General features: G+C 45.0%; 1 protein-coding gene across 2 annotated transcripts; it reads right to left on the reverse strand.

The window, feature by feature from the left end:
- Nucleotides 1-5,037: 5,037 nt before the first annotated feature.
- Gckr (glucokinase regulator) lies at nt 5,038-26,612 on the reverse strand. Of its 2 annotated transcripts, none has more exons than XM_035448271.1 (19): nt 26,553-26,612; nt 25,905-26,060; nt 25,465-25,533; nt 24,355-24,423; nt 23,941-24,014; nt 23,369-23,435; nt 23,131-23,184; nt 21,997-22,091; nt 19,250-19,355; nt 17,146-17,264; nt 16,621-16,719; nt 16,341-16,438; nt 15,924-16,000; nt 15,495-15,591; nt 14,626-14,723; nt 14,451-14,534; nt 7,050-7,091; nt 5,769-5,903; nt 5,038-5,316 (listed from the first exon to the last, which is right to left on the reverse strand). In XM_035448271.1, the coding sequence occupies exons 1-19, from the start codon at nt 26,610-26,612 to the stop codon at nt 5,152-5,154; spliced, it is 1,764 nt and encodes a 587-aa protein (XP_035304162.1). In that variant the 3' UTR covers nt 5,038-5,151. The 2 variants fall into 2 exon arrangements, with proteins under 2 accessions (XP_035304162.1, XP_027280244.1); XM_027424443.2 differs by having other exon boundaries at nt 6,942-7,091.
- Between the last annotated feature and the right edge of the window lie 421 nt (nt 26,613-27,033).

Consider the following 27,033-nt stretch of genomic DNA (forward strand, 5'->3'; position numbering starts at 1 on the left):
CTGTCACACACACGCAGAGGGCCTAGGTCGGGCCTTGAACTTCTTGATGCCACTGCCACCACCACACATGTGAGAGGGCGTGTGAGCACCACTAGCCTGACTTCAACTATGGTGGTTAAAAGTAGGGCTATCGGGGCAAATAAGCATAAAATTATGCATACAGCGCCCCCATGGTGGAAGACTGGTAGCCTTAGAAGGGGAAGAGAGGAAAATGGACATACATACACACATGTGCTCCCTGTCCCACATCTGGACCCTACCAGCAAAGAGTCTGTCACCAGATATGACCTCTCAACACTGCTTCAACTCAGAGCCAAAACAAATTTCTTTTCTTGATCAAGTAGCCTATTGTGTATGGAAAAGATATTCTTTGTGTCTTAAATATTTAGCCACCATGCTGGGGATGTAAACAGCTCATTGGTACAACAGATCCCCAGCATGCATGCGGCTGAGTTTAATCCTCGGCATTAAACAGAAAAGTTAAAATAATTAAAGCAGTCTACAGGTGCTCAAAAAGAAGACATAATGAACAAGGGATATAAACATAGTCTCTATCTTCCATCTGGTTCACTTGCATAGTGTCTATGGCTGCTCTCATGTTGTAGTGTCTAAGCTAAGTAGCTGTGCTAAAGGAATAGATAGCAGCATAGTAATCGTATATATCCCGCTAGTAAGTACCTTTCCCCCAGTGCTGGGAGTTCCCAACCCAGGGCCTCACACATGCTGGCCAATCATCCTGCTGTTAAGCTACACCTAGTGAATGCCTTTTTATAAATTACATTTGTTTATTATGTTTTTGTTTAGTGTATGTGTACATGGTGTGTGTGTGTGTGTGTGTGTGTGTGTGTGTGTGTGTGTGTGTGTGTATGTGTGTGTTTGTGTGTGGACTTGCACTGTGGCCTACATATGGAGGTCAGGGGACAACTTGATAAAGTCAGCTCTCTTCTTCTTCTTTTCAAATGTATTTTTTTTAGATTTAGTTCTTTTTATGTGTACAAGTGTTTTTGCCTGCATGTATGTATGTGAACCACATGTGTGCCTGGTGCCCAAGGACGTCAGCAGAGGGCATAAGATTCCCTGGAACTGGAGTTAGAGATGGTTGTGAACTGCCTTGTGGGTGCTAGGAACTGAACCTGGGTCCTCTGCAAGAACAACAAGTGCTCTTTACCACAGAGCCAGCTCTCCATCCCTGTGCTCTCTACTTCTGAGAGTCAAACTCGGGTCACCAGGCTTGGCAGCAAGTATGGTTACCTGTGAGTCATCTCACTAGCCCTGTGTATCTTTCATAATGCTCTATGCACACTGATCAGAGTGTTAAATCAATCAAACATTTTTCTCATGCATAATGCAGGGCCCTTAGAATATTTAAATTCATTTAGCCCTTCCCACACATGACATACTATTATAATCTGCTTTTGTTTTGTTCTTTTTCAAGACAAGGTTTCTCTGCATAGCCCTGGCCATCCTGGAACTCACTCTGTAGACCAGACTGGCTTTGAACTCAGGAATCTGCCTGCCACTGCATCCTGAGTACTGGGATTAAAGGCATGTGCCATCCTATCCCAGCAGGAATCCTAGCTACTTTAATACACTTTTTATTTTGGAGTAATCACAAAAGCTGTAATAATAGTATAGTAAACCCACTTACCCTTTCTCCTCTATCCTTGACATCTTTTTAAATTTATTTTATGTGTATGGATATTTTGCATGTATATATGTCTATGATCACATGTGTGACCAAGAGACTCAGAAGAGGGCATCAGATCCCCTTGGAACTTGAGTTACAGTTTCACCATTTGGTTGCTGGGACTCAACCCAGGTCTTCTGAAAGAGCAGCCAGTGATCTTAACCACTGAGCCATTTCCTTAACCCCACTCTTTTTTGTTGTTGTTGTTGTTTTGTTTTTGTTTTTGTTTTTTGTCTTTTCGAGACAGGGTTTCTCTGTGTAGCTTTGGAGCCTATCCTGGCACTCGCTCTGGAGACCAGGCTGGCCTCGAACTCACAGAGATCCGCCTGCCTCTGCCTCCCGAGTGCTGGGATTAAAGGCGTGTGCCACCAACACCCGGCCTGTTGTGTGTGTGTGTGTGTGTGTGTGTGTGTGTGTGTGTGTGTGTGTGTGTGTGTGTGGTTTTTTGAGACAGGGTTTCTCTGTGTAACAGCTCTGGTTGTCCTGGAACTTACTCTGAGGACCAATCTAGCCTGGAGCTCACAGAGATCTGTCTGCCTCTGCTTCCTGAGTGCTGGGCTTAAAGTTAGCATGCGCCACCACTGCCAGTCCCCAGCCTCACTCTAAACATCTTATACAACTTCAGTACACTTGTCAAGATCGTGAGACAAACCTGCAATGTGGATCCAGAATCCAGTGCTAACCTTGGCTACACTGCAAATCCAAAGCCAGTTTGAGCTACATAAACCCTATCTCAAAAAATAAAGCGAAAACACTGGCACATTTACAATTAACTAGACCAGCCTTCATTTGGATCTCACATTTTCCCACCAATGATCATGATCCAATCCATAGTACCACGCTATTGGAGACCAAACCCAGAGTCCTGAGTGTTTCGCAAATCTCTACCACTATGCCAGATGGTAGGGATGGTCTCTATGATGTTCTCTTTATGCTTAGACTGAAACTGTGTGTGTGGCGGGGGGGTGGGGGGGTGGGTGGAGAATACACAGTAGTGGCACGCCCTTCTTATTCCAGCCTACCCAAAGAGGCATGTTATCAACTTGCAACACTAGTCTCAATTACTTTGTAGGGTAGTACATACCACATTTCTCTATTTGAGGTTATTATCTTTGTTCATATTTTGCTTCTGGAAGTGGCAAATCTATAAATCTAACTCCTATTGGAGGTATGGGGGCCTGGGATGATTAAGTCCCATCTCCTGGAGAAATGCTATAACACAACACACGTTATTTGAAATTCTCGAGTAAGAAAGATTTGTCTCCCCCTCACCACATTCTGTTTGTTCATTTATAGTTATTGGTATGGATGTGTGCGTTATTTCTTTTGTACTTTGTGTTATAACTCAGTACTGCCTTATCCATTTTGTTGCTCAATTCTTCCAGCTTTAGCTGTGAGAATATCTTCTGTCTGTTTATCTTCAATATAACCCATCCTTCTGGAGTTTGGGAACCCTATAAACCAGATCTCATCTTTCTGTGTCTTTCTCTCTGCTCTGTAGCCCCCAGTCACCAACTAAAAAGAGAACCAGCTCTTCCCTCTCCCATGAAGGAAATTTTTAAAGATTTATATATTTATTATGTACAGTGTTCTGTCTGCATGTATGCCTGCACTCCAGAAGAAGGCACCAGATCTCATTATAGATGGTTGTGAACCATGGTGTGGTTGCTGGGAATTGAACTCAGGACCTCTGGAAGAGCAATCAGTGCTCTTAACCTTTAAGCCATCTCTCCAGCCTGAAGAGAATGTTTTACACCATCTAGATTCTATATGCAATGCCTGTCCTCACGACACTAGGATCTAATCTGTGTGTATAAACCCCACCTTGAGTTTAGATGGGATACTGAGCATTTTGCTGTGTTTGTTGAGCCCATATCTGGAACTGGGTTGGTACTTTCATCCCCTACCTGGTTCAAACTCCCTTACAGGCTCTTTAACATATCCAAGACCCAAGCTAGCCTGCCTAAACCCAGTACCACCTAAGTTGTGAAATTAATAGCTAGCTGACCTGGAAGAATAGTCGTGAGTTCCGTTTTTTTGTTTGTTTGTTTGTTTGTTTGTTTGTTTTTCGAGACAGGGTTTCTCTATGTAGCTTTGGAGCCTATCCTGGCACTCGCTCTGGAGACCAGGCCTCGAACTCACAGAGATCCACCTGCCTCTGCCTCCCAAGTGCTGGGATTAAAGTCGTGCGCCACCAACGCCCAGCATGAGTTCCATTTTTTAATATATTAGACTTTGAATGTGTTCAGTATCCAACTGTCTCCCACCCTAAATACTCTTGGTTTTGATCCAGCAAATGATCTAAGGGATCATTTGCTTCTATCTTCTTCAATCCAATGGTCAACCTCCCATCAACATTTCAGCATCATCGCTGCTTACTCTCTAGTTGTTTCTGTCCTCTCAGATGTTTGCTTTCTCCAAAGAGTGCCAGCTATTTGGAGGCAAGTTGTAGGCCATTTGTCTCTGGATAATTCTCTGGGACAGAGAGAGAAAGAGCTCTTGCAATGGAGCCTCCAATTCACAATCTCCTATGCACCCTCTCACGTGAAGGGATTACAGGCATGCACCACCCCGCCTTACTCCATTCTAACACATTTCTGAACTTCTTCAGCTCTGCATAGAGCCCTGAATCCCCTAACAAGTACCTAATTCTGTTGTTCATTCCACATAACCACTGTAAGCCTTCAAAACATTCTCGGGTTTTATTTGCCTCCTTTATTCCAAAGCTTTCCTTGATTTTTGACTTTCCCTGTAACATCCCCAAATAATTCTAGCCTGTAAAGGCTCCCTTAACTCTCTCCATGGGGGAGGTCCTGGGGCATCTCTTAATTGGCTATCTCTCGGCCACAAGGGGGAGCCAGACCTCTACACTAAGAGCCTTGGCCTCAGGTACTGAAGACTGCACCTGGGAGGAATTCAGGTGCCTTTGATTTATCCGGTGATAGCCGAAGTCTAAAACTGTGCAGACAAGTTTCTAGTGTTTGTTGGATCCTACCACCAAAGGGTCCCCAGCAACCCAGAGTTCCTTTGCTCTTTCTTGCAAACACAGGGAGAGAGTGCAGCCAAAGCTCACTAGTCTCTAAGGGGATGTGGCCTTCATTCTTGTCAGAAGGATCTTGTCTCATTGGGATTGTCTTTCTCTAGTGAATAGTATCTGGAACACAGCTTCTCTCTTGCCCGAAATTACCCGATGCCCCCATTTTCCTTGTTTGTGAGTACTGAGTCTGATAACTGACTTTTTGCAAGGTTAGGTTCCAAAACAAGACATTTAATTTTATTTCTGAGATAGGAAGATACCAGTAAAAGTGGAAATGATCCGGCTGAGATAGAACTCTTTCTCGATCCTGGGCGTTAGTGCCCCCGCCCCCAAATTAGGTTTGTCCCACCACCACGTGCATTGCTGGCACAAGTCGTCTTGGGACTGGACCCAGGCTCTGTCCCTTCATGGTCCCAGAAACATCAGTTCACTGCACTCCAGGCTGTAGGGTCTCCGAGGTGGTGCGCTTCTGACCCGGCCCAGAGAGGGCGCTCCTGACAACTTCACAGACGGAAGGAGCTGCAGCCAGGCGCGCCTTAGCCTCCGCGATGGGGCGCCGGAGTAGCAGGCTCAGCAAGGCTGTGGGGATCACCTGTGGAAAGGAGCAGGGAGAGCTGCAGAAAAGGTAAGGTCATTTGAGAAAGATCCCTGAGGAGACAGAGAATTGGGAATAGGAGTTAAGTTGGGTTCAAGAATAGGAAGTTGTTACCAAGACTAGAAAGAGCAGAGAAAAAACCCTCACTCAAGCTGGAAAATTCCTGTGCCAAGAGTCTTCTCTCAAGGCAGAACAGAAGTCCCTTTGTTGGCATCTTTTTTTTTTTTTTTTTTTTTTTTTTTTTTTTTTTTTTTTTTTTTGGCCTCAGTGGTTCCTGTTACAGGCATACCTCCTCACCCCGCCCCAACCCCCATCCACCCACCCCTCCAAATGGGAGCTCCACGTGGCAGAGATCTCTGAGCTTTGTAAGTCAGTGTCACACCAAGTTCCCAAGATGTTCAAGATCCTTGGAAAGTATTTGTGGAACCACCAGCAAGGGGGAAGGATACCTTCTCCTTCTCGTGGGCAACCTGGACATGGTGGGAGATGGGAGCAGCCCGGACATCATCAGACAGGGATTGAGGGAAATGGATGGCTTGGAGGAGGCTCTCAATGCAGCGAGCCTTAGACTGTCCAGAAAAGCGCTGTGGAAGCAGCAGTAAGGTCAGTGTCAGGTTGGATGCCAAGGAGAACTGAGAATGGCGTCACAGGAGAAGGAAGTGTTTTGAGAAAGGGTGGGGAGGGGGTGGCAGGATCCTGGAGACTGGCTGAAGACACTGTGGAGAATTTTCACTTCCAGCAAATCTGGTAGTCAAGTATAAAGCAGTGAGTTAAAGAGTTGGTGGACCATTACTGGCCCATAATGAATGGGAATTGCTGAGATTTACAGCTGTGATCCAACAACCCCATGGATCAATGATCAAGGAAAGCAACCTTCAAGGCAATAATCCATCACGCTCTCTGGTCAGCATCCAGTCTCGCTCCCTTCTGGGATTAGCCCCTTTCTTTTTCCATTCTGATGCGGGAAGATACAATGAAGCCCACCTCCCACCCTGTCCCACCAGTGCCTTGAAAGTACACAAAGCAGATGAGCAGGAGTTCCCTTTCCCTCTGGAGGACAGGGATTGGTTCAAAGTTGTGCACATTTTGACCCAATACAAGCCAATAAGAGCCCTCCCTCCGGCGACAGAAACTCATATTGTCAGGGATGTTAGACTAGCACTAAATGTGGCCCCCAATGAAGAAAATGGGTCCAAAATTGAGAACAACTCAGAGAAAAAGCAAAGCTTACCAAAGATTCTAGGTCCATCCATCTGTCCTAGAACTGTTCGGCTACATAAACTGTCCTGGAACTCACTTTTGTAGAACAGGCTGGCCTTGAACTTAGAGACCCACCTGCCTCTGCTTCCTGAATGCTAGGATTAAAGGCATGTGCCACCACCACCACCCAGATGGGTTTCTATTGCATCCTTGAAACTTAAAGAAAGTCACCTAGTAGTTACAGTTTCACACTCGGTGTGCCTAAGTGTGCCTGCAATGCAGACCGAAGGATATACCCAAGAAAGAAATACCTGTGAAAAACTATCCCTTAACCCTACATCCCTCCCTGGCTTTGAAAAAAAAAAAAAAAAGACCACCTTCTGTGGCAATCTAGGTTTGGGGACCTCCCATTACGCTCCCACCTGCAGCATGGCCAGTGCCCTCCAAAAGAGCTTGGAATTGGCAATGCGGAGGTCCAGCAGGTGGTTCTGTAGGATCTTCCCCAGCAGCACGTAGGCCCCGGAACTCACTGTATTTAACACCCACTTGGTGCTTAGTTCACGCTGGAACTTCTGAAATGCAAATACAAGGGAGCACCAGAAGTTAAAAGGCTAGTGGAGCAGCAGGGTGAGAGAGCCATATTATAACACAGAATTTTTTTTTTTTTTTTTTTTTTTTTTTTTTTTTTTTTTTTGGTTTTTCAAGACAGGGTTTCTCTGTGTAGCTTTGGAGCCTATCCTAGCACTCACTCTGTAGACCAGGCTGGCCTTGAACTCACAGAGATCTGCCTGCCTCTACCTCCCGAGTGCTGGGATTAAAGGCCTGAGCCACTAATGCCAGGCCTCACAGAAAACTTTTGCTAAGAAACCGGACACCAAAATGCAGGTTATTTGTTTGATGCAACAACCTTTAGCAATCTTTTTTACTTTTTATTCTATTATCGTAAAGGCTAAAAATTAACCTGTAAGCTCCACTTGCCCAAGGACAGATAACTCCCTAGAATGTTGGGGCTGTTGTTCATGTAATAATAAGCCAAGCGTTCTTATTTCAGTAAACAAAATTGGTTGCCCCAACTTGACAGGATGTTCTTGGTCATACACATGGGCCGAGTAAGTAGGCAGGAAGTATGTCAGGATGTATGCTTGCCCCTGATTGGACAAGGGCAGGAAGTAAATTGCCTTGTGGGTTTTGCCTTATTAACACCTGATTAACCCAATTCATCACTATTCTCTGGCAATCCCAGGTATGGATCTGACCAGTGTCCATCTTTCTGGTCAATATTTATTAAATTGTGTTTTAATTAGACAATTGTGGATTTGGTTTTCTCTCAAGTATAAAAGTCTACTTTAAAAAAAAAAAAGATGTATTTACCTGTACTTTTAAGATGTATGGGGGTTTTGCTGGCATGTGTGTCTGTGTACTGTTTGTATGCAGTGAATTTGGAGGCCAGCAGAGGGCATATCGTCCTCTGGAACTGGAGTTACTGACAGTTGTTTGCCCTGTGGGTGCTGCCAATTGAGCCTGGTCCTCTGGAAGACCAAGTGCTCTTTGAAGGAGATCGGAGCAGTAGGGGCTTCCTCTGGGACCCCAGATTAGGCACAAACCACACCCAAACACCTGTTTTCACAGAGAGATCCTTTATTAAGTGGAGTGTGGTGGGGTATGTTAAAGTGGCTGCTTTCTGACTCAGGCAGAAACAGCAGCAAATGACCTTGCAGGTGTAATTTTTAAGAGTAGTAAAAGGGGAGGTCTGTGTTAGAATGGGCTAGGCATGTAGTGGGATAATTTTATTGGGCATGTTAATTAGGTGAACCAGAGAGCTTTTGATTGCTGGACTTTGGTACTCATCCTCAAGGGTCTGGCATTGCAAATGTCCAAATAAAGGAAAAGACCTTCATGGTTTTGCTTTAGGAATGGAATCTAATGGTTTTAGCAAGGCAGAGGGAATGGGAAAGAAGGGCAAGGCCTGCCAGAGCCACATGCCCTAGTAGCTGGTGTCCCTTCACTCTTAACTGCTAGGGCATCTCTCCAGCCTCCAAATTTTCTTATTTGACCTTTGATGGATCCATAAATCCAAAGACCCCATAAATGTGGGAGGAGCTAAGTACTGGGACTTATCCACTAGCTACAGTGTCGCTGAATGCAGAGGTGGCATGTAATGCTGCTCCAGGGTCCCTGTCCTTCTGAGAGTGTGAGATTGTCACACAAACCCTTGGAAGAGTGCATACTGGACACTTTTTAAAATATTTACTTTTTACCATTGTTGCATGAATGCTGGGGATTGAAAGCAAGCTGAGAAAGCCATAGAGAGCAAGCCAGAGAGCAGCATTCTCTAAGGTTTCTGCTTTAGTTTTTGCCCTGACTTCACTCAGTGATGGAGTTTGCCCTGAGAGTTATGAGATGAAATAAATCCTTCTCTTCCCATGCTACTTTTGATGATGGTGTTTTATCACAGCAATAGAAACCCTGAGAGAGATGCTATATGCCATTTATCATACAGTCTCTAGGAAATAATTAAATCTGAGTTATATTGTTACTCATTTATCCCATTAAGTATCACTAACAAAGTTATTTTGAAGTTTACATGATTAGCTTTAAAGTTCAAATGGAGAAATAAATCTGCAATTATAGCTAGGAAAGTCCTTAATATTTAATTAAGGGAAGACTAATCCTACCAAATATTAAACATGCCATAAATCCTCTATAATTAAGCTCATAGCACCAGTGCATCAACAGACAGGCCAGTGGAACAAACAGAAAATCCAGGTTGCCTCTAACATTACAAAAAAACATGCAAACTCACTGTATTGTTATTGGACCAGTGAACATGGAATTTGAATATATGGCACACACAACATCCTGCACCACTCAAGACAATCTATACTTAAAATTAAACTGAGACAATCGGTGTGGTAGTTTGGATGAGAATGGCCCCTATAGGCTCATATATTTGAAAGCTTGTTCCACAGTTAGTGGAACAGTTTGGAAAGAATTAGGAGAGCCTTATTGGAGGAGGTGTGTCACTGGGGGGGGGTAGGTTTTGAAGTTTAAAAAACCCACCATTCCCAGTTAACGCTCTCTGTTTCTCGGTTGTTATCTCAAGATAAAAGCTCCCAGCTCCTGCTCCAGCATCATGCCTGCCTGCCTGCTTCCATGCTCCCTGCCCTGATGGCCATGGAATCCCTCTCTGAAACTGTAAGCAGGCCTCCAGTTAAATGCTTTCTTTTATAAGTCACCTTGGTCCTGGTGCATAGTCAGAGCAATAGAAAAGTAACTAAGACAATTAGGTAATTGCTTGGGAAAATATAAATGAGTCCATACCTTACTGCTTACACAAAATAAACAAAGTTCCTAAGAATTGCAAGAAGAAACACAGAGGTGCCATACCAGCAGCAGTAGGGGAGGTGCTTTCTGTGCTTCAAGCCCCAGATGGCAATGGAGAGATTGACAGATTCAACCTCGAAAAACTGAAGCAGACTCTTTGCAGACCAAAGCCAAGAGAAAGTATTTACAACATGTATCAGGAATAGAGCACTAATGGCTTCATGAAGAACCCAAGGCCAAGGGAGTCAGCAGAGATTTAAAGGCCTGTTAGAAAAAGAAGTCAATGCTGGGCTCGGTGATGGACATCTGTAATCCCAGCATGCTGAAGGCAGGACGGGAAGGATCATCATGGATCTGAGGCCACTCAGTTTACATAGGGAGGTGCAGAACAACTGAAAGTAGGGTTAAGTGGGGAGCAAAAGAGAACAGGGAGAGAGGTGGAGGAGAAGGAAAGAGAGCAGAGGGAAAGATGCTCCACTCCCACATCATAGGGATACAGGCTGGGGTGTGGCTCAGTTGCAGAGCATTTGCCTAGCATGTGTGAGGCCCTGGGTACCATTCCACTACTTCAAAATGTCAATAAATAATATAAATGAAAATTCCATAGAAATTGGATGAAACTAGACAGAACTCTCTGGGAGGCTGTCTGGAGCCAGCACTAATAAAAACCCAGCTGTGAAAAGCAAATGATACAAAGCCTGTAGAAGAAAAGTTTACAGCATCCAACAAAATTACATTTGTATTTAAACTTTGACAAACACCTAACATTTCTAGATATTTATCTCAAAAATGTGTGCATTATCATTACTTCATTATTAGCAATAGCAAAATGTTGAAAAGAAGTTAATGCCCCAAATAAGAAATTGGACAGGTCAAGTATCATACAAGTACATCCACAGTTGTCAGGGAAGAAGGGATCTGTACACTGCAGTTAAGTAATATTCCGAAAATGTTAAAGCACATGAGATGTGAAATGTATGCCACCCTTTGCCCAGAAATAAGAGGGTTTTTTTGTTTGTTTGTTTTCTTTTTAGTTTCTTCAAAATGACTCATGCAAGGCATGTTTAAATATGGATATGAGTAGGCCCGAGGAAGCCATCTTGAAAAAGCTCCTGTTCTGAGGATTAAAATGAAAAAAAAAAAGTAGTAATAGAATGTATTAAGGGAAGCCATGCATTGTGCACACATTTAATTCCATCACTCAAGAGGCAGAGGCAGAGGCAGGTGGATCTCTGTGAGTTGGAGGTCAGCCTGGTCTACAAAGCAAGTTCCAGGACAGCCAGGGCTGTTATACAGAGAAACCCTATCTCAAAAACTGTGGGGGGGAGGGAGGGAGAGAGGGAGAAGAGAGAGAGAGAGAGAGAGAGAGAGAGAGAGAGAGAGAGAGAGAGAGAGAGAGAGACTGTATTAAGGGGCTGGAGAGAGGACTCAATGTGAAGAGCATTTGCTGCTCTAGCATTGCATTGAGATAGATTCCCAGCATCCACACTGGGAGGTTCTCAATCACCTATAACTTCAGGTGCAGAAGATCCAATACCCTCTTCTGACCCATGGCACTGCATACACTTAGTGCACATGTAGACAAGCAGTTGCTCGAACACGCAGAAATTAAATAAAAAAGTATTAAGATACATCTAAGTCATGCATGATGGTGGATGTCTATAATTCCAGTATTTAGGAGGTTGATGTAGGAGGGTTATGAGTTCAAGGCCAGACTGGGATTTATGATAAGTTCTAGTCCAGCCTTGGCTACATAGAAACACTGTCTTTAAAAGAAAAATCTAAACATTTAACAACAACAGAAAATTCATGAGTCCATAATGACATTAAACAAATACAGATGGGATAGGGAGTGAATAGGAAGTTCCTTGGAGAAGAAAGCCAATTAATGAATATAGATAAGAGGAAGAAGGCTAGAAATAGAAAATCACCAGTTGAGAGTCACCACAGGAACAGTTGAGTCAAGCAGAACTCATCAGCAGATGCCAGCACAGTGTTAAGGACAGCTGGGTGACAGGATGCAAAGAAACATAGCAGCCATCACCACCACTGAATAAGCCACCATGGCCTCACCAAGGAAGAGACAAACAGATGCCAGGTGACTCCTAATGTGACATGCTCCCAAAGAAAACAAAGACAAATGTAAAGCTGAATATACAGCAAGTTGTTTGTACATTTTGGAAATGTGAGATACATTCTGGAAAAAGATTTGCTTAGACTAAAAATATCATTCTCATGAGAGACAAAAAAAAATGCCAAAAGACCAAAGACTGTTAAAGAAAAGCAGAGAGGCCTACTGACTGAAGTCAGCAGATTATCTTTGATTGGATTCTAGATCTGGAAAATAACAACTTCCCCAGGGATATCTCAGGAAATCTGGATTTAGGTAATGGTATGGGATTAACTTTCATTCCCAGAGTGGATAATTATATTGTACTTATAGCAGCAAATGCCCTTGCTGGAAGTGGCTGTACTCTGATGTGATTGGTGTGAAGATTTGTTTTTTGAGACAGGGTTTCATGTAACTCGGGGTGGCTTCAAAGTCCTTATGTAGCTGGGGATGACCTTGAGCTCTTCCAGATTCTGCTTCTGCCACCAAGTGCTAGGATTGTTGTGCCACTCTGCCTGGCAAGTGTGAAGTGTAAGATGGCTTCACTTATCTTTCAGATGAACTAGAGGAGAGAAAGGAATGAAGTAAATTCAGTAAAGGACTGGTGAGTAGGGCAAAATGTTTCAAATTAAAAGTGAAGACCAGCTGGGCGTTGGTGGCCCACGCCTTTAATTCCAGCACTTGGGAGGCAGAGGTAGGTGGATCTCTGTGAGTTCGAGACCAGCCTGATCTACAAGAGCTAGTTCCAGGATAGGCTCCAAAGCCACAGAGAAACCCTGTCTCAAAAAAAAAAAAAAAAAAAAAGTGAAGACCAAGCTGGAGAGATGGCTCACTGTTTAAGAGCACTGGCTCTTAGGTCCCAGGTTTAATTCCCAACACCCACATGGTAACTCACATATACACACTCTCACACATATACACACTCACACACATACACACATATTCTCACACACATACACACTCACACACACTCACACATACACACACTCACACATATACATACTCACACATACACAAAGAGTAAAATGTAATGGAAAATTTAAGAAAACTGAACAAGCCATGGAGAATAAGTGGAAGCGGTTTTCCTCCATGGTCCCACCTCTGCTCTTGCTTCCAGTTGGAGCTCCTGCCCCCAACTCCCTGAAATGATAGGCTGTAAAGTATAAGACCAAAGAGTCTTAACCTTTCCAAGTTGTTTTCGGTCAGTGTTTTATCATAGCAGCAAAAAGCAAACTAGGAAAAAGTCCCAAAGAAAGCTTTTTTTTTTTTTTTTCAGACAATTCCATATGGAAAGATGAAGCCAGTATCAAGTAAAAGATTGAAAACCTAATAGATTTGGATACAGACAAAATTTGAATAAAATGGCACCGCATTAAAAGCAGAAATAGTCAAGCAGTGGTGGCGCACATCTTTAATTCCAGCACTCGGAAGGCAGAGGCAGGCGGATCTCTGTGAGTTGGAGGCCAGCCTGGTCTACAGAGCGAGTTCCTGGATAGCTAGTGCTACACAGAGGAACCCTGTCTCAAAAAAAAAAAAAAAAAAGGAAGAAAGAAAACAGAAATAAGGGCTGGAGAGATGTTGAAATGAGAACTGGGATAATATATATGAAATATTCATTAGGATATATTTTTATTAAGCATCATGAGGGCCAAGACAATATCAAGTTAATCAGAGAAGACTTCTTCAAAAACAGGCGATGTCAGAGAATGTGATGTGGGAAGCATGCCTGAAAGTAAGGCTATGACACAGGAATGCCATTTAGAACAAAACACAGAGAAGGGGGCTGGGTTTCGCACCAGGAAGAGACAGTTATGAAGCCAGAGCTCTGGGTCCAGTGAGGCTATATGCTGATTCTGTCTGGTCCAGTCTGGAAGCTTCCAGAAGGAAGTCATTTGAATAATGATGGAAGTCCACACCTCCCCCAGCACCCCTTCTCGGCCCTGGTTCTGCCCCATGAAGGGTGGGCAGATGGACTGTGAGAAAAATAAGGCCCAGAGATAGAAATTTGTTTTCTTTCCTGGGACTCACAGCAGAACTGGATCGGCACCTGAATTTCCTGGTGCCTGCTCCAAACCAAACTGAAAAGTGCATGCAAACTGCTCATTGTTCTATGATTCCTCTCCGTGTGTCTCCTGGATTTATAATTTCACTCTCACACGAGGGGTAATATCTGCAATGTGTTCAGCATGGTGTGCCATGCAAAGGAGGTGCCTTAGACGATTTAGGGTGCTGATAATGACTTCAGTATCAACAATCAACCTGTCCCAGAGAACAAATGAGCGTGTGGTGATTGGTGGCCTGCCTCGCCCTTTCTGTATATTCCTAGAAAGAACTGAACCCTGTTGCCTTGGCAACTCTCTTCAGAAACCTGATAATTTGGGAATTTGCCCAGCTTGAGGAGGAAAGGAGACAAACAAATATTTAGGCTTTTTCCCATCTAGCCTTGGGGTTTTGGGGGCTCCTCTCCTGCAGGCACTGCCTTCTCATCCCGGCCTACCTGGACGTAGCTCCCTTCATATTCAAAGAACAGAAGCGGCCATGTGATGCTGATGATGGAGGGAAAGAGTCTCTTTAGAGGGGCCTGAGGAGAAAGAGATAAGTGTGTGTGGGGGGGGTCCAGAAGGTCTGGCTGTAACCATGCCCAGATCTTCTCCCCAGTGCTGGACACTCACTGGCAAGGACTGCCCCACAGTGCTGTGGACAAGGGCTTGGATGCTTGTGGTCTTCTTTCTCACCTGCTCCACCAGTGCCTGGACCTCTGTGAGGTTATCTGGATGGGATAGGAAGCATCAGAGTTAAAAGGCAAGGCTATGAAGCTGTTCTTCCTGCCACCCTGGGGTCCTGCCAGGACACTCAGTCTGTCCCTCTCTGTTAGGTAGTTTTATTCCAACTTGACCCAAGCTGGAATTGTTTGGGGAAAATGAACCTTTTTTTGTTTGTTTTTGTTTTTTTCAAGACAGGGTTTCTCCATATTGCTTTGGAAGCTGTCCTGGAACTAGCTCTGTAGACCAGGCTGGCCTTCAACTCACAGAGATCTACTTGCCTCTGCCCCCCTCCTCAGTGCTGGGATTAAAGGCATGTGCCACCAACACCCAGCTGGAAAAAGGAACTTCTATTGAGAAAATGCCCCCACCAGACTGACCTATGGGCAAGCCAATGGCACATTTCCTTGGTTGATTATTGATGGGCTCAGCTCACTATGAACACTGCTACCCCTGGACTGGGGATCCTGAATGCCATAAGAAAGCAGACTGGGCAAGCCATGAGGAGCAAGCAGCACTCCTTCATAGCCTTTGCATCAGCTCCTGCCTCCCAGTTTCTGCCCTGACTTCTCTCAGTGATAGACTTATAAACTGTAAGATTAAAGCAACAACAACAAATCCAACCCTTCCCTGGCCAAGTCACTTTTGTTCTTGGTGTTTTATCACAGCAATAGAAACCCTAACTAAGACATCCTCCCTCTGACAAGGCACCCTGAGACTCAAAATGGCAGCTCCTCCACTTTTGCTTCTAACCCCACTATTTCCATTTTCCCTCTCACCGTCCAGGGTGAAAACAAAGACCACAGTGTCAATTTCCACAAGGGATGGCAGGATGGAAGTCAGGAAATCATCCTGGGAGAAGGTGAACTGGGGACCCTGGGACAAAAGAAGATAGAGTTCCTCCGAGCAGGACACTTAAAAGCACAGACTAGAAGACTGAAGGAGACCATAGACAACATCTAATACAGCCGTTTTGACTTCACTTGAAAAAACTATCAGTGTTCAAAGTAGTAGTATAGGTAGCAGGTCAGTGGACTGAAGCCAAGTTTTAGAGGATAAATCCAGAGCCTTCCATACTCCACAGCTTTGAGGCACCATGACCTCTGACCTACATTCCTTCTCGGGATTTTTTATCCCCTCATACTTCCTCTACTGCCCTCTGCACACCAATGAGTTCTACAACTTCCCAAGTCCTGTCATTTTCCAACCTGGTTGGTGAGCTCTGCCTTCTGGTTAAACATGTCATTGTGATCACCAATGAGAAAGCCACGGACATCTTGGGAATCTGGGGAGTTCAAGATGAGAGAGAAAAGAATGGCAGGCTTTATAAGATAGGAAGGTTCTTCTTCAAGGGCTGTCACGGGGTCAGAGAGTGGGATGCAGGATGAATGGTGATCTGTGTAAGTAGCTATAGTTAGAGCCCTGGGGTGGGTAGGAACTGAGATATCAAGGACCGAGGTAGAATTTGGTGCTTCAAATGAAAAAAAGCATTTGACTGAAATGCCTCTTTATGTAGGACAGAATGGGCACTGGAGAACCTCAGGGGTTTGCAAGAAAATGCTTTGGTAGTGGACCAACTGACTGGGATGCTGGAACTCTGAAAGAACACCAGGACTAGGGCCTACCAGCACCAAAGGTGTGGATACACTCCACTCCATCCATGATGGCAATGATGCCAAGGGTCTGCCAGCCAACCAAGTATACTCGGCCTTTCTTCTCCAGGCTGCGAAAGAGTCGTCAGAGGCCAGGACACAAACAATCACCATGAAAAGAGGCCACAGAATAACACAAGAGTAAACACCCAAGGCCTTCCAACATGAGGACCCATCACTCTTGCCATGTTAATACATCTCACAGAGTATCCCCAGCTCTCAAGACATCCTCTATAAACACACAGCCACATACCTGGTGCTGACTTGTTTCATCAGGGTAGCAATTTTGGAACTTTGACTGTAGGTCACCTGATGAGCACGCTCAAATGTCCTCAGGATTTCCAGAAGGCATCTGGAAGAAAATTCACTAGCTCCCAAAGAGGGCCTGGTGTCCCTCACCCCCAAAAGACCTAGGTTCCCCTACCCACACTTAGGGGGTGTCACAATTCCCATTTAAAAGAAAAGTTTTGCTAGTCCATGATGGAGGGAAATGGGAGGAAGGAGGAGGGAGAAAGATCCCCATTAATAAGAGCAGAAAAGATTCTCTTTTACAAAGGGCTGCAGGGAGAAAACAAAAAGCCAAGAAGAGGGTGGGCGGTTGGGCTTGAGCACTCTAGAAGCTGGGCCAGAGACTCCGGTAAGGGAAGAAAGTCATAGCAGGGCAGGTTCTAGCCTCTGTGAGTCTTGGAAGCTAGCCTCTGCGCTCTGAATCTCCCATCTCCTCCCCTGTGTCACCACTTCGTGAATCTGATCTCCAGCTTGTCTTTTTCTTCCATACCTTTGAGAGGCCACAACACCCTGGTCCACAGTCTTATGGGCCACTAGTAGCAGGGTTTCCAGCAGAATCTTGGTGGCACTTCCACCTTTCATTCGGGAAGAGCCGCTGAGCCCCTCTGGCTAAGGAGGCAATGACACTAAGAGGAATTGAGAGAAAGAGAACAACCCAGGGGTCTACCAGTTCTCCAGTCCATGACCCCTGAGCATGGAGTGGTGTTGGTGATCCTTGGGCATGGGATGTGATTGGTGACTCCTGGGCATGAGTGTGATTGGGGATCCCCACTAGATGTCCACTCTGGTTAGGGATCCCAGAGTACATCTTTTACTGGTAGCCATGACTGATAAGAACGGGTGCTGGAGTGTGCTTAACTGAAAGGAGAAGAGAAGGGCCACCTCTGGCTATCTCTATGGTGAGTCCAAGACTCTCTAGGAGGAAGTCACAGTGATTGTGTCTTTAGGTCAAGGGCTTTCAGAGAATACTTTTCTTTCTGAGAATCTTCCCCACCATGTTTTATGGTAGTTTGTCATTCCTCAGTGCCAAGTTTCCCATGCTTTGGACAGACACATGGAGCAGACATCACAGTTCATCACAAAGATTGCAGCAAAGAAAATGACATGGCCAGTGATTAAAAGCAGAAGACTAGGGGCTGTTGAGATGGCTCAGTGGCTAACGGTGCTCTCTGCTCTTGCCGAGGACCTGAGTTCAGTTCCCAGCACCCACAATGGGAAGCTCACAACTGCCTGCTCCAGGAGAACTGATGCCCTCATCTGGACTCCATGGTCACCTGCAGTCAAACACACACACACACACACACACACACACACACCCCACTACACACACACACCTAAAAATAATTTTAAAAATAAACCTTTAAAGAAAAAAAAAACCAGAAAACCAACCAGTAGAATGAGGATGAGGCATGAGACAAGAACAAGCTATATATACCTTGGAATTTCCCTCCCTATCTCACATGAAGATTGAGGGGAAGGTCACAGATGTGCCCACCACTGACAAAGGGAGGTAGGAAGCAAAACTTTTAGTTAAGAAAAAAACTGTAGGGATCCAGGCAGTGGTGGTGCACACCTTTAATTCCAGCATCCGGGAGGCAAAGGCCAGAGGATGTCTGTGAGTTTGAGGCCAGCCTGGTCTACAGAGCAAGTTCCAGAATGGCTGGGTCTACACAGAGAAACCCTGTCTTGAAAAAGAAAATAAAAGAAAAAAGGAGGGACAGATGTACTAGTGAGATGTGTTCTGGACCCAGAGAAGAATAAAGAACAGGAATTCTGAGGTTAAGAGGGCCAAAGGCATTGTGGAGAGGATAATGAAAGGCATAAGAATGAGGGGCTGGAGAGATGGCTCAGAGGTTAAGAGCCCCGGCTGCTCTTCCAGAGGTCCTGAGTTCAATTCCCAGCAACCACATGGTGGCTCACAACCATCCGTTATGAGATCTGGTGCCCTCTTCTGGTGTGCAGATATACATGGAAGCAGAATGTTGTATACAAAATAAATAAAATCTTTATAAAAAAAAAAAAAAAAGAATGAAACTGTTCTGGGTGATGCATGCCTTTAATCCCAGCACTTAGGAGGCAAAGGCAGGTGGATCTCTGTGAGTTCAAGGCCAGTTTGGTTTACAGAGTGAGTTCTAGGACAAACAGAGCTACACAGAGAAACCCTGTCTGGAAAAAAATCAATAAAACAAACAAACAAACAAACAGAAGGAATGAAACTGCATACTGATTTTTAAAGCCGTTTTTGACATTTGAATCTGTGTACGAGACTGGATGAGACCTAACAGCAGTTAGTCGAAGCTGTCTGTGTATAGATGGCAAAGGGCTCTTTTAAACTGTTCTAGTTCTTCTAGACTGTTCTAGATCCTGTAAGTGCTTACTGGTTACTGATCTGAGAAACAGGGCTAAAATAAAGATTTAAAAAAAAAAACATTGTAAGGTAAAGAGAAAATAGGACTTCACTGAAAACACATGGATTGATATGAAATGCCTTGGGGATTTATGCACAAGGACTGTAAGATCAAAGATTCCCAGCAAGTGACAAGCAATTCCCGAATGCTTGAAGAAGTGCACAGAGAAAAGTGAGTCTGGCCTACCCCAACAGCAGGATTGAGTACAAAAGCTTCCTGTCTCTCTTGCATCTTCTGCATCCGCTCTGCCACTTGCCGGAATGTTGATCTCCAGTCTTCAATAGGATCATTTCTGAGGTCCAGGGAAACACGGAAGAAAAAAGGACGGCCTGTGAGAATCTGAAGGAAAGGTCTCAGCGAGACAGAGGGGTCAGAGATCAACTACTAAGCAGAGAAATATGCTTTGGAGCATCTGGGTGATGTGGCTCTGAACCCCAAAGATTGGGTTAATAATACCTCCAGCAACAAAGCCAACTTTCAAGTTTAAAGTTCTAGCTGGAAGCCAGGCGTTGGTGGCGCACGCCTTTAATCCCAGCACTGGGGAGGAAGAGGCAGGCTGATTTCTATGAGTTTGAGACCAGCCTGGTCTGCAAGAGCTAGTTCCAGGACAGCCTCCAAAGTCACAGAGAAACCCTGTCTCGAAAAAGAAAAACAAACAAACAAAAAAGTTCTAGCTGGAAGTCAAGTGTCAAAACTAACACCTTACATTCCATCTTTGACTCCTTTGAAATCTTTCCCATCCTTGGAAATATATCTGAAAATCTCTCCAAAGCATGAACCCCTACTACCTGAGGGAGGAATGTTGGGCCCTAGCGAGGTATGAAGTTGTGCTATTAACTGTAGCATCTGTTGGTGAATATAATTTTTTTTTTTTTTGGTTTTTCGAGATAGGGTTTCTCTGTGTAGCTTTGGAGCCTATCCTGGCACTCGCTCTGGAGACCAGGCTGGCCTCGAACTCACAGAGATCCGCCTGCCTCTGCCTCCCGAGTGCTGGGATTAAAGGCGTGCGCCACCAATGCCCGCCTGGTGAATATAAATTAATCAGGAACGAAGCAATGTGCTAATAAGATAAGAGAGCTAGTACAGTCTATATGCTTAGCTACAGATTGTAGAATCTCAAAAAAATGAGGGTCTTCTGAAGTAGGGAAAAATTTGTGAATTGCTCAATGTAGCAAGGCCTCTTTCAAAGACTGAGCTAAGCCCGCACACGACATCCCTAACTGTCCCTGATCATCATGTCCCTGACAAGATTCCATCCCTTTTTGAATGATTTATTTTATTTGTGTGTGTGTGTGTGTGTGTGTGTGTATGTGTGTGTATGTATATGAGTGTGTGTGTATGCTCGAGTGTGTATGTGTATGTATATGAGTGTGTGTATGTGTGTATGAGTGTATGAATGTGTGTGTATATGAGTGTGTGTATGTGTGTATGAGTGTGTATATGTGTGTGTATGTGTGTATTGTGTGTGTGTGTGTATGTGTGTGTATGAGTGTGTGTGTATATGAATGTGTGTGTATGTGTGTATATGTGTGTGTATGAGTGTGTGTGTGTGTGTGTGTGTGTGTGTGAGTGTGTGTGTGTGTGTTCATGTCTGTGTAGGCACATGTCAGAGGCCAACCCCAGATATCTTCTCCAATTACTCTCCATCCTATTTTTGAGACAGGGTCACTCACTAAACTAGACTGATTGGCCAGCACACCCAGGAATCCTCCTGCCTCTGCTTCCCCGGCACTGGGATGACAGGCACACGCCAGCCCCTTCTTGAACTATTTTTATAGATTTTTCTTCTGTATGAATCCTGAGGCAGACAAGTTTCACCTTTTTCATACCCATTGTGTAAAGCGCCTTCTATTGCTGTCCTCAAGTTAATTTCTAACACTTCCTAGAGACGAGAGGGAGGGAGGGACAGAGGGAGGGGGAGAGAGAGAGAGAGGGAGAGAGAGAGAGAGAGAGAGGAGAAGAGACCTAAGGAGGGGACAGAGAAGGCACCAACATTGTTAAGTAAAAATTAGGATTCCCAGACTTCAATTTCCCCGGGGGTGGGGGAGGAGGGGATCTGTTTTGTTCTGGATACCACACCTACCCAGAGGTTAGCCTCAGCAGATGTGCACAGAGCCCTAAACTGTATTTTTATCAAGATTCCGAGGCAGTTCTGAAGATGAGCCAAGACAGGGAGCCACTGCTTTAAGGAACAACTGGAAGATCTCCACGCCTACATTGTTTGAAATTCTTCATTTCACTTAGTCACAGGGCCTGAAATTAGCACCCGCTGCTGCAGATATATTTTGGGTGAAGAAGAGTCCTCCATGAAAAGAATCAGGGTTAAGAGTATCACAGACTCATTTACAACTCAGTATGAGTTACACTACAAGCTGGAAGTTGGAACAGGGAAGAAAACTTCCAAAAGAACTAGACTCTCTCACTGCAATGCCCTGTGGACAGGAAGCGCTCAGTGCCATCCAGTGATCCAGTCCAAACTTGGCTGTGTATTAGAATCACCAAGGATGCTTTAACAGTCAGGTAAACCACCAATGCACATAAAAATAAATACATAAAAAAGACAGGGTTTCGCTGTGTGGCCCTGGCTGTCCTGGAACTTGCTCTGTAACCAGACTGGGCTCAAGCTCCGAGATCCACCTGCCTCTGCCTCCTGAGTGCTGGGATTAAAGGTGTGTGCCACCACTGCCTGGTTTATATAGCATTTGTAAGCTGCCTTTCACCCTTTCCAAAACAAGGAGAGACCATTTAAAATGAAGCAAACAACAAAACCTTCAAAAGCTTAGGGACCACCCCATATTTGCTTTTACACCCTGAGACTTGGCAAGCAAGACTATAGATCCATCTGCCTTCTCCCTGCAGATTATACTGTGGACTTTGACATGTCCCTTTTCCAGGCTCCCCTAAAGCCTGGCAAGTCCTAACAGTAGCCTCACCTGGCCATGCTCACCGGATTGAAGCCAACCAGGACTGGCAAAAAGACAGCTGTGTTATCCATACAGTAGTCCATCTGCCCTGCCACAAAGGGTGCCTGATGGTAGCAAGGGAGGAAGGCACAATAAAGGAGCCACATTCTGAGTGTTTCCCAAGGTCCACACGGAACCTGCCCCAGCATGCTTGCTAGAAATGCAGGCGCCTCAACCAAGACTTGTTGAATCCAAATTTGATGTAGGGGAGCATGCTTTTTACAAGTACCCCAAAAGTACCAGTACTAGCTTTTCTTTGAGCTATGATTTCTTGTATAGTCCATGCTGGCTTTGGGCACACAACCATCTTTCTGCCTCTCCCTCCTGAGTGCTGGGATTACAAGCAAGAATCACCCGGTTAGTGCTACATTTTTCTTGTGTTCCTCCATAGATATCTCCAAAATGGTGACGTTTGGAAACTGCTGATCACAATCGTAATTTCAATGACCTCCTGGAGGTCCAAGTCACTGCTGGCATCTAACGCTCTGCACCCTGGACTCTTAATAGCGAAACTGCTGTGGGGTTGGCAGGACCAAGCCTGGTGGTTCTCATACAAACCTCCTGAGACTTTTGTTAAAATGAAGATTGACCTGCTGGAGTCTGAGAGCCAGTATTCCTAACAAGTGCCAGTTGATGCTAATGTTGCTGGTGGGGATGAAGCCAGAGGCCAGACTCTTCGTGGAGAGCAGAGAGTAAATACTTCAGGCTGTGTGGGGCCTATGATCTCTGTCCAACTACTTAAACCTAGCACAAAAGAGGTCATTGAATTCTAAGTAAACATGATGACTACATGCCAGTAAAATGATCCACAAATTCAGGCAGCTAGTTACACCAACTGCCAGCATAGTTTGCTGGCTGACCTCTGGACTAGTCTGTCCATCTTGACCATTTATAAATCAATACAGTTATTCTGGGATGGAATTCCCTCCCCCTCTTTTCATAGCCATAAAAAAATAGATCCAAATTGGTGGAAATTAAAATAAAATTCTTTGTGTAGGTTTCCTATTCCCTAGCATCCACCTCATCAATCTACCTTCCGTGCCATTCTAGTCCCACTCCCTTCTTCCTTGTAAAATTGCCCCAATCAGCTGCCTTCACACTTACAGAGAGTCCCACAGAAATGCCGATGACAATGACTCTCTTCTTCCCAGCAGCCACCTAGGAATGGAGGAGGTGTGAGCTAGGGTGACAGGAAGCAAGGGTTCACCAGGGTACAAATCTGTTGTGTGAGAAAATCAGGGCCAGACGAGGGGCCAGGCCTTGGCTGAGGTTGGGGTTTTTCTAACCCTATGAAAAGGGAGCTACAGGTGTCTCTAGGTGAGTAATTTCAAAAAACACAAACCTTCTTCAACTCCTCGACCCCATGCAGGGCACTGTCTTCTGTCTGTTCCCTGGAGGCCACAACAGACCTAAGGGTGCAGACTCAATCAAGGTCAGTGGCACTGGCTAGGAAGCAGAAACCTATAGTTCCTTAGGAAAGGGCACACTGAGAAAATGAATAGAGGAAAGCAATCTTGAATGAGCATCTCCTGTTTAACAGGGACCAGTGTAGATACACCAGTTGGTGGCTCATGCCTTTAATCCCAGCACTCAGGAGGCAGAGGCAGGTGGATCTCTGTGAGTTCAAGGTTAGCCTGGTCTACAGAGTGAGTTCCAGGACAGCTAGGGCTGTTACACAGGGAAACCCTGTCTTGGATAACCATAAAAAGATAAAAAAAAAAAAACAAAAAACCCTCAAATTCCTACAAGGGCTAGGTAGGCAGTGAAAGTCTGTGAAGGGGCCAGATATAAGGCAACACGGAATTGTGGAGACTGAGGTAGGTTCAATATAATCTTTGACTAAACTCATTCAAAATCAGTTTCTAAAGGAAAAAAAAAACATTTGGGCCACATGCACAGGTCAAGGCCACTCACCTGTCACCCCCTGCAATGAGGTATGTGTAAAGAGGCTTTTGTCCTAGACCTTTCATCAACTGGTTAAAAGAGACCTGTCCAGGAGGAGAGGATATGAAGAGGGAATGATAAAGAAGACATAACGTGGATTCTCAATTTCTAGAGGGTTGAGGATGTGTAATGGTCTTTTAGACCAATCCTTTAACCCTAATTTATTTGTAATCTGCCACTTAAGCAACTTGGGGATGATGGATTAGTGATGCAGGCAATGTGGGGTGTTAACAAGGGGAAGGCGGAGCTCTAGTGGGGCTTTAGTTTTTGGAAAGGAGGTGGGGAGAGACTACATCTACTGAGAGAACTTACCTCCCATGAGCCTTATGTTTCCGGGTGACATCCCCCAGAAGGAAGTGGGCAAACAGGGAATGGGGTACTCACAGCCATGAGGAATGCCATCCGGCCAGAGGTTCCTCCCCCACTCAGCACTACCAGGCCTCCATCAGGCTCCTGAGGAAGGACAGAAGCCCAGCTCACCAGGGCCCAGCTCAGAGAGAAGCATGCTTTTCTTTCCTTTGTCAGTAATGGAGGAAGACTTAGAACTACTTATTCTTCTCCTCATAAAATTTAGCAGAACTGTGAGGTAGCAAAAATGAATAATGATTTGGAGAAAGAAATCTTCTTGGCTCTCCTCTCTGACTAAGCTATTCATTAAAATTCTTACTTATTCCAGAAAGGACTTGAGAGCAGCTTTGTCAATTAAATAAAAATAAATAATCAAAGCAGCATCCAATAATTGTTAGCTGGCTACATTCAAGCAAGCCACTGTGATCATCTGTTCTTTGTTTTCTGGTCTGGAAAGAGAAAAAGTAAAAAAGACAAAAATACCAACTTCACAGGTTTTTGTGAAGGTACTGAGTGTAAAGGTGTATCACTGGGGACGGAGAGGTGGCTCAGCAATTAAGACACTGGCTGCCCTTCCAGAGGAGCCAGGTTTGATTCCCAGCACCCACATGGCAGCTCCCAGCCATCTGTAACTCCAGTGCCTAATGATCCAACACCTTCTTCTGCCCTCCATGGGCACCAGTTACTCATGTAGTACACAGACATATATACAGGCAAACAACCATAGATATTAAGTAATAATAATAATAATAATAATAAATATAATTTAAGAAGAAAATGTATGTTAGGAAGTGGTGGTGCACTCCTTTAATCCCAGCATTTGGAAGGCAGAGGCAGGAGGATCTGTGAGTTTGAGGCCAGCCTGGTCTACAGAGTGAGTTCCAGGACAGCCAGAGCTACACAGAGAAACCCTGTCTTTAAAAAACAAAGCAAAACAAAATTGGAAAATGCACTGCTGATGATAAGGTATTATTCATCTAGTAATTATCATAACTACTATTGATGACTAACATAACAATAAATATCCAAAGGGAAGACCAAGACAATAAAGAGTTGAGATTTATAAAAATGAGAAATGGAGACCCAAGAAAGAGGATTCAGAGGGAACAGAAGTGTTTGGCTGAGAAACAAGTGGAGAGTTAGTACCTTCAAGACCTCCTGGACTTTCCCAGCCACTTGCAGCATGGTGGTCAGAACTGACTCGCTGTACAGTCGCTGTAGAGAGTGGACAGGAATCAGCAGGAAGAAGAGGATAGGAGGGAGGCAGTGAGATGGCTCAGTGGCCAAGGAAAGTGCTGCCAATCCCTGGGAACCACATGGTGAAAGAACAGACTGATTCCCAAAAGTCATCCTCTGACATCCATCTATTTCCCCATGAAATAAATTCCCCACCTCACAAAATAAATACATAAATAAATGAAAAGGGGGGATGAGGGGAAAATGAAAGAAACAGAGGATGGTGGATTGCGATGGAGGAGAAGGCTCGGGATTTCCAAAATCAGGAGCCATGGCCTGGGAGGGTAGAGGTTGAGATGTGGTTGGCTTGGCACCTCTTTTGCAGTGTCCAAGGTTTGACTGCGGGTCACCTGATAGGTGGGCATGATCTGCCCCTCCTCCTGGAAGATCTCAGCATCACACTGCCCCAACAGTTGAACAATTTTCTCTGCATCTGCTTTGTCCAAGTTCTGGGTCAGTGGGTTGGACTTCTCTGTGATTGGCACAGCTGCTTCATATCCTGACAACTAGAGAGAAGGTGGCACAGGGGCAGAATCAGGGAGCCAAAGTCTGTTTTATGCCTGCTAGACTGGAGGTGGGAGTGGAAGGAGGCACAGTGTTTGGCTTGGATTCACATACCACACACACACACACACACACACACACACACACACACACACACACACCATTCACATACCAAGATCTTAATCTTCATGTGATGTCCTGAGCCTATTAGGGAGGGAATATCACAAGCAAAGATAAGTAGAAGGATGCCTATCACAGGGTGTGTGCCATCTGTCCCAGCATTTGGAAAGTGACAGCAGGGGGATGATGAGTCCAAGGATATCCTCAGATATGTAGCAAGTTTGAGGCCAGCCTGAGCTACACCCTGTCTCAAAAGCCAAAAAAGAGAGGAGGAGGAAGAGGGAATGGAACAGAAGCCCAGGGTTGACGCCAGTCCAAATTTAAAACTATTCTAGGAATCGGTGCAGAGGGCTAAAATTGCAAAAGGGTCTCACCTCCCACTCGCCAGGCTCAGGGGTCTCGATCACATGCTGATATCGTTTTGTGCCTGGCATGGTCCCACACTGTGGACACTCCGTCTTGCCTGCCTCTGTAGTCACACAAACCCCTCTGGTGACAATGACTTTGCTTCCAGTTGGCAGGGTCTTATCTGAGCTATGGAGATGATTAACCGAAGAATTCTGAGCACCGCCCCCTACACCCCTCTCTTCAACACCCTTTCTGGTCACTAGCTTCCCAGCTATACATGGAGGATCCTGGGGGTCCTCTTTGCATATCCTCCGTCTTGTCAGCCTCTGCTTGCTCTCAAAGAGAGCCCTTCAGGCACAGTGCCCTCTGGAAGGCAGGGGGCCTGGACATGCAGAACAACAGCCAGGTCAGAAAGAATCCCTGAGCTCTGGGACCCAAACACCTCTAAAGGCCAGAGATCAGGTCAGCAGCAGTCAGAGGGCCAGGGCCATGGCTTGATCACATGTC

The sequence above is a fragment of the Cricetulus griseus genome, chromosome 7 (assembly GCF_003668045.3).
Source record: "Cricetulus griseus strain 17A/GY chromosome 7, alternate assembly CriGri-PICRH-1.0, whole genome shotgun sequence".
NCBI lineage: Eukaryota > Metazoa > Chordata > Mammalia > Rodentia > Cricetidae > Cricetulus > Cricetulus griseus.